The following is an 11,047-nucleotide window of genomic DNA, read 5'->3' on the forward strand; positions in this document are numbered from 1 at the left end:
TATGGGGGGCTATGGGGTCAGTGAGGTCTATGGGGGGCTATGGGGTCTATGGAGGCTTGGTTCTAGGTAACCCAATGGAAAGCAACCACAACTACTTTGCATAATTAGAATATATTTACATAAATCCGAGTTAATGAGAACAAGGGGAGGATTTGGGGTCCTGGGGGGGGGTTGGGTTCTAGGTATCCCAATGGGGGTCGGGTTCTAGGTACCCCAATGGGGGTCGGGTTCTATGTATCCCAATGGGGGTCGGGTTCTAGGTATCCCAATGGGGGTTGGGTTCTATGTATCCCAATGGGGGTCGGGTTCTATGTATCCCAATGGGGGTTGGGTTCTATGTATCCCAATGGGGGTCGGGTTCTAGGTAACCCAATGGAGGTTGGGTTCTATGTAACCCAGTGGGGGTTGGGTTCTAGGTAACTCAATGGGGGTCGGGTTCTAGGTATCCCAATGGGGGTCGGGTTCTAGGTATCCCAATGGGGATTGGGTTCTAGGTAACCCAATGGGGGTTGGGTTCTAGGTAACCCAATGGGGGTCGGGTTCTAGGTAACCCAATGGGTTCAGCTCCATTCCAACGTGTAATCTCTGCCCAACTCCAATTCGAGCTGGGTGATGTCAAGGACCTTATTTTTGGGGGGAGAAAAAAGAATAAAAAGAAAAAGAAAATTAAATATTAAGAATATAAATATCTATATATTAAAAAATAGTGATATTTTAAAGGATTAGAGCAAAAAAAACCCAACTTTTGGCCCGAAATCATCATTTTTCGACCCAAAATTTCCCAATTTTGCTCTTTTTTCACCCAATTTTCCATCATTTCCCCCAAAATACCCATTTTTCCACCCAAAATTTCCCTATTTTCCCCCTTTTCCACCCAATCTTCCATCATTTCACCCCAAAATACCCATTTTTCCACCCAAAATTTCCCTATTTTACTCTTTTTCCACCCAATTTTCCATCATTTTTCCCCAAAATCCCCATTTTTCTACCCAAAATTTCCCTATTTTCCCCCTTTTTCCACCCAATTTTCCTATCATTCACCCCATAGTATACCCATTTTTTCCACCCAAAAATTTTTCCTGATTTTCCCCCTTTTTTTTCACCTCAATCCTCATTTCAATTTTCCCCCAAGAATCCCCATTTTTCCACCAAAATTTCCTCTATTTTCCCTTTTCCACCAATCCTCCATCACTTTCCCCCAAATATACCCATTTTTCGACCCAAAATTCCCAATTTTGCTCTTTTTCACCCAATTTTTCCATCATTCCCTCCCAAATATACCCATTTATTCCACCCTTTTCTCCCAAAATCCCTTTTTTGACCAAAATTTCCAACTTTTTGCTCTTTTTCCACCAATCTTCACCCTTTCTCCCAAAATACCATTTTTCCACCCAAAATTTCCCTATTTTCCCCTTTTTTCCACCCAATTCTTCCATCATTATCCCCAACAATACCCATTTTCCAGCCCCAAAATTCCCTATTTTCCCCCTTTTTCACCCAATCCTCATCACTCTGCCCCAAAATCCCCATTTTTCACCCAAAATTTCCCTATTTCCCCCTTTTTCACCCAATGTTCCATCATTTCCCCCCAAAATCCCGGGTTTCCACCCAAATAATTTCCCTTATTCTCCCCCCTTTTCCACCCAATTTTCCACCATTTTCCCCCAACCATCCCCATTTTCACCCAAATTTTCCCTATTTCCCCTTTTCCCACCCAATATTTCAACCCATCTCAAAAACACCATTTTTGCTACCCAAAATTTCCTATTTTGCCCTTTCCCCACTCTCATAAAAATCCCGTCATTCTTCAAAAAACCACTCATTTTTCTACCAAAATTTCCTAGTTTCCCCCCTTCCACCCAATTTTTCACCCTGTCCTCGCCCAAATAACCTCTCCTTATTTTTTTCCCCACCCCCCCCAATTTCCAATTTTGCTCTTTTTTCCACCCAATTCTTTCCACCCTTTCCCCCCAAATACCATTTTTCCACTCCAATATTCCCTATTTTTGCTTCTTTTTCCACTCAATCTTCATACATTTTCCCCCAAATACCCATTTTTTGACCTCAAATGTTCCCTTTCCCCCCTTTTTCTCACCCAATTTCATCCATCATTTCCCCCCCAAATCCCCATTTTTCCACCCATAAATTTCCTATTTTCCCCCTTTTCCACCCAATCCTCCATCACTTTCCCCCAAATTACCCATTTTTCCTAACCCTTCCCCCCAAAATACCCATTTTTCCACCCAAAATTTCCCTATTTTCCTCCCCTTTTCCACCCATATCCTCCATCACTTTCCCCCATATATACCCATTTTTTCCCTCCCTTTTACTCCCAAATCCCCATTTTCCACCCAAAATTTCCCTATTTTCCCCCTTTTCCACCCAATTTCCGATCATTCCCCAAACATACAATTTTCACCAAATTTCCCTATTTCCCCCCTTTGCCACTCCCAATGTTTCCCCCAAAATCCCATTTTTTCCACCCTTTCCCCCCAAAAATACCCATTTTTCCACCCAAAAATTTCCTATTTCCCCTTTCCTACCTAATCCTCCATCACTTTCCCCCGAAATACCAATTTTTTCCTCCTTTTTACTCCAAAATCCCCATTTTCCAAACCCAAAATTTCCCTATTTTTCCCTTTTTCCACCCAATCTTCCATCACTTTCCCAAAATATACCAATTTTTTCACCCAAAATTTCCCTATTTCCCCCGTTCCACCCCAATTTTCCCCAAAATCCCATTTGTTCCACCCTTTCCCCCCAAAATACCCATTTTTCCACCCAAAATTTCCCTATTTTCCCCCCTTTTCCACCCAATCCTCCATCACTTTCCCCCAAAATACCCATTTTTTCCTCCCTTTTACTCCCAAAATCCCCATTTTTCCACCCAAAATTTCCCTATTTTCCCCCTTTTCCACCCAATCTTCCATCACTTTCCCCCAAAATACCAATTTTTCCACCCAAAATTTCCCTATTTCCCCCCTTTTCCACCCAATTTTCCCCCAAAATCCCCATTTTTCCACCCAAAATTTCCCTATTTTGCTCTTTTTCCACCCAATTTTCCATCATTTCCTCCCAAAATACCCATTTTTTCCACCCTTTTTACTCCCAAAATACCCATTTTTCCACCCAAAATTTCCCTATTTTCCCCCTTTTCCACCCAATCCTCCATCACTTTCCCCCAAAATACCCATTTTTCCACCCAAAATTTCCCTATTTTCCCACTTTTCCATCCAATATTCCATGTATTTTTCGCCAAAATACCCATTTTTCCACCCAAAATTTCCCTATTTTGCCCTTTTTCCACCCAATATTTCACCTCTTCTCAGAAACACTCATTTTTCCACCCAAAATTTCCCTATTTTCCCCCTTTTCCACCCAATTTTCCATCATTTCCTCCCAAAATACCCATTTTTTCCACCATTTTCCCCTAAAATACCCATTTTTCGACCAAATATTTCCCTATTTTCCCCCAAAATACCCATTTTTTCCACCCTTTTCTCCCAAAATCCCTAATTTTCGACCCAAAATTTCCCTATTTCTTCCTTTTTCCACCCAATTTTCCATCATTTTCCCCCAAAATCCCCATTTTTCCACCCAAAATTTCCCAATTTTGCTCTTTTTCCACCCAATCTTCCACCCTTTTCCCCCAAAATACCAATTTTTCCACCCAAAATTTCCCTATTTTCCCCCTTTTCCACCCAATATTCCATGTATTTTCCCCCAAATCCCCATTTTTCCACCCAAAATTTCCCTATTTCCCCCTTTTCCACCCAATCTTCCATCACTTTCCCCCAAAATACCAATTTTTCCACCCAAAATTTCCCTATCTTCCCCCTTTTCCACCCAATTTTCCCCCAAAATACCCATTTTTCCACCCAAATTTTCCCAATTTTGCCCTTTTCCCACCCAATATTTCACCTCATCTCAAAAACACCAATTTTTCTGCCCAAAATTTCCCTATTTTGCCCTTTTCCCACTCAAAAATTCCCGTCATCTCAAAAACACTCATTTTTCTACCCAAAATTTCCCTATTTTCCCCCCTTTTTACACCCAATTTTCCATCATTTTTCCCCCAAATCCCCATTTTTCCACCCAAAATTTCCCTATTTCCCCCCTTTTCCCACCCTATATTTCACCCCTGCCCCACATTTCCCCACCCCACCTCACTTTACTGCAACCCCATTTCCACCCCTATTCCCACCCCCCTGCCCCATTGCTGCCCCCTATTTCCACCCCCTGTTCCCCATTAACTGCCCATCCATTTCCAACCCTACCCCATTCCCTACCCCCATTTCCCCCCTACCCCCCATTTCCACCCACTTCCCCATTTCCTCCCCCCATTTCCCCCCTCCCCACAACTTTCCACTCCCCTGCCCCACTTCCACCCCCCATTTCCACCCCTATTCCTCTACCCCCCATTTGTCACCCCCCCCCCATTCTTCCCCCGATTCCCACCCCCGTGCCCCATTTGCTGCCCCATTTCCACCCCCATTCCCCCCATTCCCCCTACCCCACCATTTCCACCACTCCTAACCCATTTCCCCCCTGCCCCCTTTACGCCCACATTCCCACCCCACCCCATTTTCCACCCCCCATTTTCATCCCCCATCCTCCATCCTCCATTTTCCACCCCATTCCCCCCTTGCCCCCATCCTGCCCCCATTCCACCCCCCATCCTCTACCCCATTTCACCCCCATTCCACCCGCCCCCCATTTCCACCCGCACTGCCCCATTTGCCCCCATTCCACGCCTACCCCATTTCCACCCCCATTTCCACCCCCGTGCCCCATTTCTCCCCCATTTCCCCCCCATTTTCCATTCCCCATTCCCTATACCCCCCATTCCACCCCCCTGCCCCACATCCTGCCCCACATTTCACCCCCTAACCCATTTCACCCTCCATGTTCTACCCCTGCCCCCCTTTTATGCCCCCCATTTCACCCCCATTCCTACCCCCAAGCCCCATTTCTGCCCCCATTTCCACCTCCATTCCCTCTACCCCCCATTTCTCCCCCCATTGCCACCCCCCATTTCCACCTCCCTGCCTGTTAAATCCCCATTCCAACCCCCTGTCCCCATTTCCCCCCTGTCCCATTGCTGGACCCCCATTTCCAACTCCCATTTCCCCTCTCCCCACATCCTGCCCCCTAATTCCACCCCTCTGCCCATTTCCACCCCACTGCCCCCCCACTTTACTGCCCCCCATTCCCACCCCTGCCCCATTTCCACCCCAATCCCATTTCCTACCCCCTGCCCCACATCCTGCCCCCCCATTTCCCCCCTGCCCCTTACTGCCCCCCATTTCCCCCCTGCCCCAATTGCTCCCCCCAACCTGTGTGCTGCTGTTATATGTCACGACGTGTCGCGACGGCAGCTGGGCCCCATTCTCCATCACATGGAGCTGCTGCTCCACGTTGCTCTTCCACCCAATTTTCCATCATTTCCCCCCCAAAATACCCATTTTTCCACCCAAAATTTCCCTATTTCCCCCCTTTTCCACCCAATATTTCCCTATTTTCCCCCCAAATACCCATTTTTTCCACCCTTTCCTCCCAAATCCCCATTTTTGACCCAAAATTTCCCTATTTTCCCCCAAAATACCCTATTTTTCCACCCCAAAACCCCATTTTTCCACCCAAAATTTCCCTATTTCCCCCCTTTTCCACCCACCTGTGTGCTGCTGTTATATGTCACGACGTGTTGCGATGGCAGCTGGGCTCCGTTCTCCATCACATAGAGCTGCTGCGCCGCCTCGTTCTGCCCCAGGACACGGATGGAGCTGAATCGAAGCGTGTTGGGGTCGGAGTAACCGCGGTGCTGCACGCGGATCCACAGCGTGTTCTGAAAGCACATGGAATTACATGTTAATGTCATGTGATGTCACGTAATCCCATGTAATGTCATGTAATCCCATGTTATCCCATCACATAATGTGACATAATCCCATGTAATCCCATGTTATCCCATGTAATCCCATCACATAATGTGACATAATCCCATGTAATCCCATGTAATCCAATGTAATCCCATGTTATCCCATGTAATCCCATCACATAATGTGACATAATCCCATGCAATCCCATGTAATCCCATGTAATCCCATGTGATGTCTTGTAATGTCACATAATCCCATGTAATCCCGACACGTAATCACATGTAATCCCATGTAATCCCATGTGATGTCATGTAATGTCACGTAATCCCATGTAATCCCATGTAATGTCATGTAATGTCACGTAATCCCATGTAATCCCATGTAATGTCATGTAATGTCACGTAATCCCATGTAATCCCATGTAATCCCATGTAATCCCATGTAATACCATCATGTAATGTCACATAATCCCATGTAATCTCATGTAATCCCATGTGATGTCATGTAATGTCACATAATCCCATGTAATCCCATGTAATCCCAAGTAATCCCGTGTAATCCCATCACACAATGTCATGTAATCCCATGTGATGTCATGTAATGTCATGTAATGTCATGTAATGTCACGTAATCCCATGTAGTCCCATGTAATGTCATGTAATCCCATGTAATGTCATGTAATCCCATGTAATCCCATGTCATTCCATGTCATTTCATCCCATATCCCATCCCATTCCATAATATCCCATCCCATCCCATAATATTCCATCCTATCCCATATCCCATCCCATCTCATCCCATAATATCCCATAATATCCCATAATATCCCATCCCATAATATCCCATAATATCCCATAATATCCCATAATATCCCATAATATCCCATAATATCCCATCCCATAATATCCCATAATATCCCATAATATCCCATAATATCCCATAATATCCCATCCCATAATATCCCATCCCATTAATACTAATTAAATATTCATTTCCTAATTAATTAACTTTAATTAATTAACACTTGTCCCCCCCCCCCAACAAACCTGATGGGCGGTGAATGAGGTCAGCAGGTAGACTCCGTCCTCAATGGCGTCTGGTAATTAAACACCCAAGGCAATTAATTAGTTAATTAGTTCATTAATTAATTAGTTAATTAGTTAATTAGTTCGTTAATTAGTTCATTAATTAGTTCATTAATTAGTTCATTAAAGCAGTTCATTGATTAAATTCTTCAACTACTTTACTAATTAGTTCATTAGTTAGTTCATTAGTTAGTTCATTAATTGTTTCATTAATTAGTTCATTAATTAGTTTGTTAATTAGTTCATTAATTGGTTCGTTAATTAGTTCATTCATTAATTAATTCATTAATTCATTAATTAGTTCATTAATTAGTTCATTAAATAGTTCGTTAATTAGTTCATTAAATAGTTCATTAATTAGTTCATTAATTAGTCTGTTAATTAGTTCATTCATTAATTCATTAGTTATTTCATTAGTTAGTTCATTAATTAGTTCATTAAATAGTTCATTAATTAGACCATTAATTAATTCATTAATTAGTCCATAATTAGTTCACTAATCAGTTCATTAATTAGTTCATTAAGTAATTATTTAATTAGTTCATTTATTAGTTTGTTAATTAGTTCATTAAATACTTCACTAATTAGTTCATTAATTAGTTTGTTAATTACTTCATTAATTAGTTCATTGATTAGTTCATTAATTAGTTTGTTAATTAGTTCATTAATTAGTTCGTTAATTAGTTCATTAATTAGTTCGTTAATTAGTTCATTCATTAGTTCATTCATTAGTTCATTCATTAATTCTTTAATTTGTTCACTAATTAGTTCACTAATTAGTTCATTGATTAGTCTGTTAATTAGTTCATTAATTGGTTTGTTAATTAGTTCATTGATTAGTTCATTAATTGGTTCGTTAATTACTGCATTAATTAGTTCGTTAATTAGTTCATTAGTTAGTTCATCAAACAGTTCATTAATTAGTTCATCAAATAGTTTACTAATTAGTTCATTAGATAGTTCATTAGTTAGTTCATTAGTTAGTTCATTAATTGGTTCGTTAATTAGATCATTAATTAGTTTGTTAATTAGTTCATTAATTAGCTCATCAATTCCCAATTTTGCCCTTTTCCACCCAATATTTCACTTAATCTCAAAAATACCCATTTTTCAACCCAAAATTTCCCAATTTTGCCCTTTTCCCACCCAATATTTCACCTCATCTCAAAAACACCCATTTTTCTACCCAAACTTTCCCAATTTCGCCCTTTTTCCACCCAATATTTCACCTCATCTCAAAAACACCCATTTTTCCACCCAAATTTTCCCTATTTTTCCCTTTTTCCACCCAATATTTCACTTAATCTCAAAAATACCCATTTTCTACCCAAATTTTCCCAATTTTGCCCCTTTTCCCACCCAATTTTTCACCTCATCTCAAAAATACCCATTTTTCCACCCAAAATTTCCCAATTTTGCCCTTTTTCCACCCAATAATTCACCTCATCTCAAAAACACCCATTTTTCTACCCAAATTTTCCCAATTTTGCCCTTTTTCCACCCAATATTTCACCTCATCTCAAAAATACCCATTTTTCTACCCAAAATTTCCCAATTTTGCCCTTTTTCCACCCAATATTTCATTTCTTCTCAAAAACACTCATTTTTCTACCCAAATTTTCCCTATTTTGTCCTTTTTCCACCCAATATTTCACTTAATCTCAAAAATACCCATTTTTCTACCCAGACTTTCCCAATTTTTCCCTTTTTCCACCCAATATTTCACTNACTTTCCCAATTTTTCCCTTTTTCCACCCAATATTTCACTTAATCTCAAAAATACCCATTTTTCTACCCAAATTTTCTTAATTTTGCCCCTTTTCCACCCAATATTTCACCTCATCTCAAAAATACCCATTTTTCTACCCAAAATTTCCCTATTTCGACCTTTTCCCACCCAATATTTCACCTCATCTCAAAAATACCCATTTTCCACCCCAAATTTCCCAATTTTGCCCTTTTTCCACCCAATATTTCACCTCTTATCAAAAACACTCAATTTTCCACCCAAAATTTCCCAATTTTGCCCTTTTTCCACCCAATATTTCACCTCTTCTCAAAAATACCCATTTTTCTACCCAAAATTTCCCTATTTTGCCCTTTTTCCACCCAATATTTCACCTCATCTCAAAAACACCCATTTTTCTACCCAAACTTTCCCAATTTCGCCCTTTTTCTACCCAATATTTCACTTAATCTCAAAAATACCCATTTTTCCACCCAAACTTTCCCAATTTTGCCCTTTTCCCACCCAATATTTCACCTCATCTCAAAAACACTCAATTTTCCACCCAAAATTGCCCAATTTTTCCCTTTTTCCACCCAATATTTCACCTCATCTCAAAAATACCCATTTTTCTTCCCAAAATTTCCCTATTTCGACCTTTTCCCACTCAAAATTTCACCTTATCTCAAAAATACCCATTTTTCCACCCAAAATTTCCCTATTTTGCCCTTTTTCTACCCAATATTTCCCCTCATCTCAAAAATACCCATTTTTCTACCCAAACTTTCCCAATTTTTCCCTTTTTCCACCCAATATTTCACCTCTTCTCAAAAATACCCATTTTTCCACTCAAACTTTCCCAATTTTGCCCTTTTTCCACCCAATATTTCAACTTAACTCCAAAATACCCATTTTTCTACCCAAACTTTCCCAATTTTGCCCTTTTTCCACCCAATATTTCACCTCATCTCAAAAACACCCATTTTTCCACCCAAAATTTCCCTATTTTGCCCTTTTTCCACCCAATATTTCATTTCTTCTCAAAAACACTCATTTTTCTACCCAAACTTTCCCAATTTTGCCCTTTTTCCACCCAATATTTCACCTCATCTCAAAAACACTCATTTTTCCACCCAAATTTTCCCTATTTCGACCTTTTTCCACCCAATATTTCACCNCCTTTTTCCACCCAATATTTCACCTCATCTCAAAAACACTCATTTTTCCACCCAAATTTTCCCTATTTCGACCTTTTTCCACCCAATATTTCACCTCATCTCAAAAACACCCATTTTTCTACCCAAAATTTCCCTATCTTGCCCTTTTCTCACCCAATATTTCACTTAATCTCAAAAATACCCATTTTTCTACCCAAATTTTCCCTATTTTGCCCCTTTTCCACCCAATATTTCACCTCATCTCAAAAATACCCATTTTTCCACCCAAAATTTCCCTATTTTGCCCTTTTTTCGACCTAATATTTCACCTCTTCTCAAAAACACCCATTTTTCTACCCAAACTTTCCCAATTTTGCTCTTTTTCCACCCAATATTTCACTTAATCTCAAAAACACCCATTTTTCTACCCAAACTTTCCCAATTTCCCCCTTTTCCCACCCAATATTTCACCTCATCTCAAAAATACCCATTTTTCCACCCAAATTTTCCCAATTTTGCCCCTTTTTCCACCCAATATTTCACCTCATCTCAAAAACACTCAATTTTCCACCCAAAATTTCCCTATTTTGCCCCTTTTCCACCCAATATTTCACCTCATCTCAAAAACACCCATTTTCCACCCAAAATTTCCCTATTTTGCCCTTTTCTCACCCAATTTTTCACCTCTTCCCAAAAACTCACAAATTTTTGTTATTTTTTACGTCAGTTTTCCCAAATTTGGGTGAATTCACCCCAAAATCTCACCGATCCTCACGCCGTCGTCCCAATAGAGCTGCCCTTCCGCCTGTTGACTCTCATTCAACGCCACCAAAAGGGAAAATGGGTTTTTCCGGCTGCCAAAAAATGACGTTTTTTCACCCAAAAAAACCCCAATTTTGTGTTTCCCGAATGATCAAATTTATATATTTTCACTAAAAATGATATAAATTGCCTCAAAATGATGGACGTCGCACGCGACCCCGCGTCAATTGGTTTTAATGGCACTTTAAGTTGAATTTAAAGTGGGATGGGGCGGAAATGAACCAAAAAGAGGGGAAATTAACCCAAAATTCGCTTATGTTTTACGAAAAACAGGGGAAATTGACCCAAAATTTGCCTTTATTTTCTGAAATATCCACTAAATTTGAGGCGTTTCTGACCTGAAAACGCATCGATATTAATGAAAATCCCATTTTAAGG

General features: G+C 40.5%; 1 protein-coding gene and 1 long non-coding RNA gene across 2 annotated transcripts in view; both read right to left on the reverse strand.

Annotated features, from left to right (window-relative positions):
* Window positions 1-92: 92 nt before the first annotated feature.
* LOC107307407 (maltase-glucoamylase, intestinal-like) overlaps window positions 93-11,047 on the reverse strand; it is a 78,514-nt gene continuing 67,559 nt past the window's right edge. Inside the window, exons 29-32 of the mRNA XM_032441806.1 lie at window positions 10,613-10,701; window positions 6,926-6,975; window positions 5,675-5,845; window positions 93-623 (exon numbers count right to left, since the gene is read on the reverse strand). Coding sequence (XP_032297697.1) covers window positions 561-623; window positions 5,675-5,845; window positions 6,926-6,975; window positions 10,613-10,701 — 373 coding nt within the window. The 3' untranslated portion in view covers window positions 93-560. The remainder of the gene's footprint in view (window positions 624-5,674; window positions 5,846-6,925; window positions 6,976-10,612; window positions 10,702-11,047) is intronic.
* Window positions 9,347-10,606, reverse strand: LOC107307408. Its single transcript, XR_001552395.1, has 2 exons — window positions 9,941-10,606; window positions 9,347-9,844 (listed from the first exon to the last, which is right to left on the reverse strand). It is a non-coding gene; the product is annotated as an uncharacterized LOC107307408 (long non-coding RNA).

The sequence above is a fragment of the Coturnix japonica genome, unplaced genomic scaffold (assembly GCF_001577835.2).
Source record: "Coturnix japonica isolate 7356 unplaced genomic scaffold, Coturnix japonica 2.1 chrUnrandom587, whole genome shotgun sequence".
Lineage (NCBI taxonomy): Eukaryota > Metazoa > Chordata > Aves > Galliformes > Phasianidae > Coturnix > Coturnix japonica.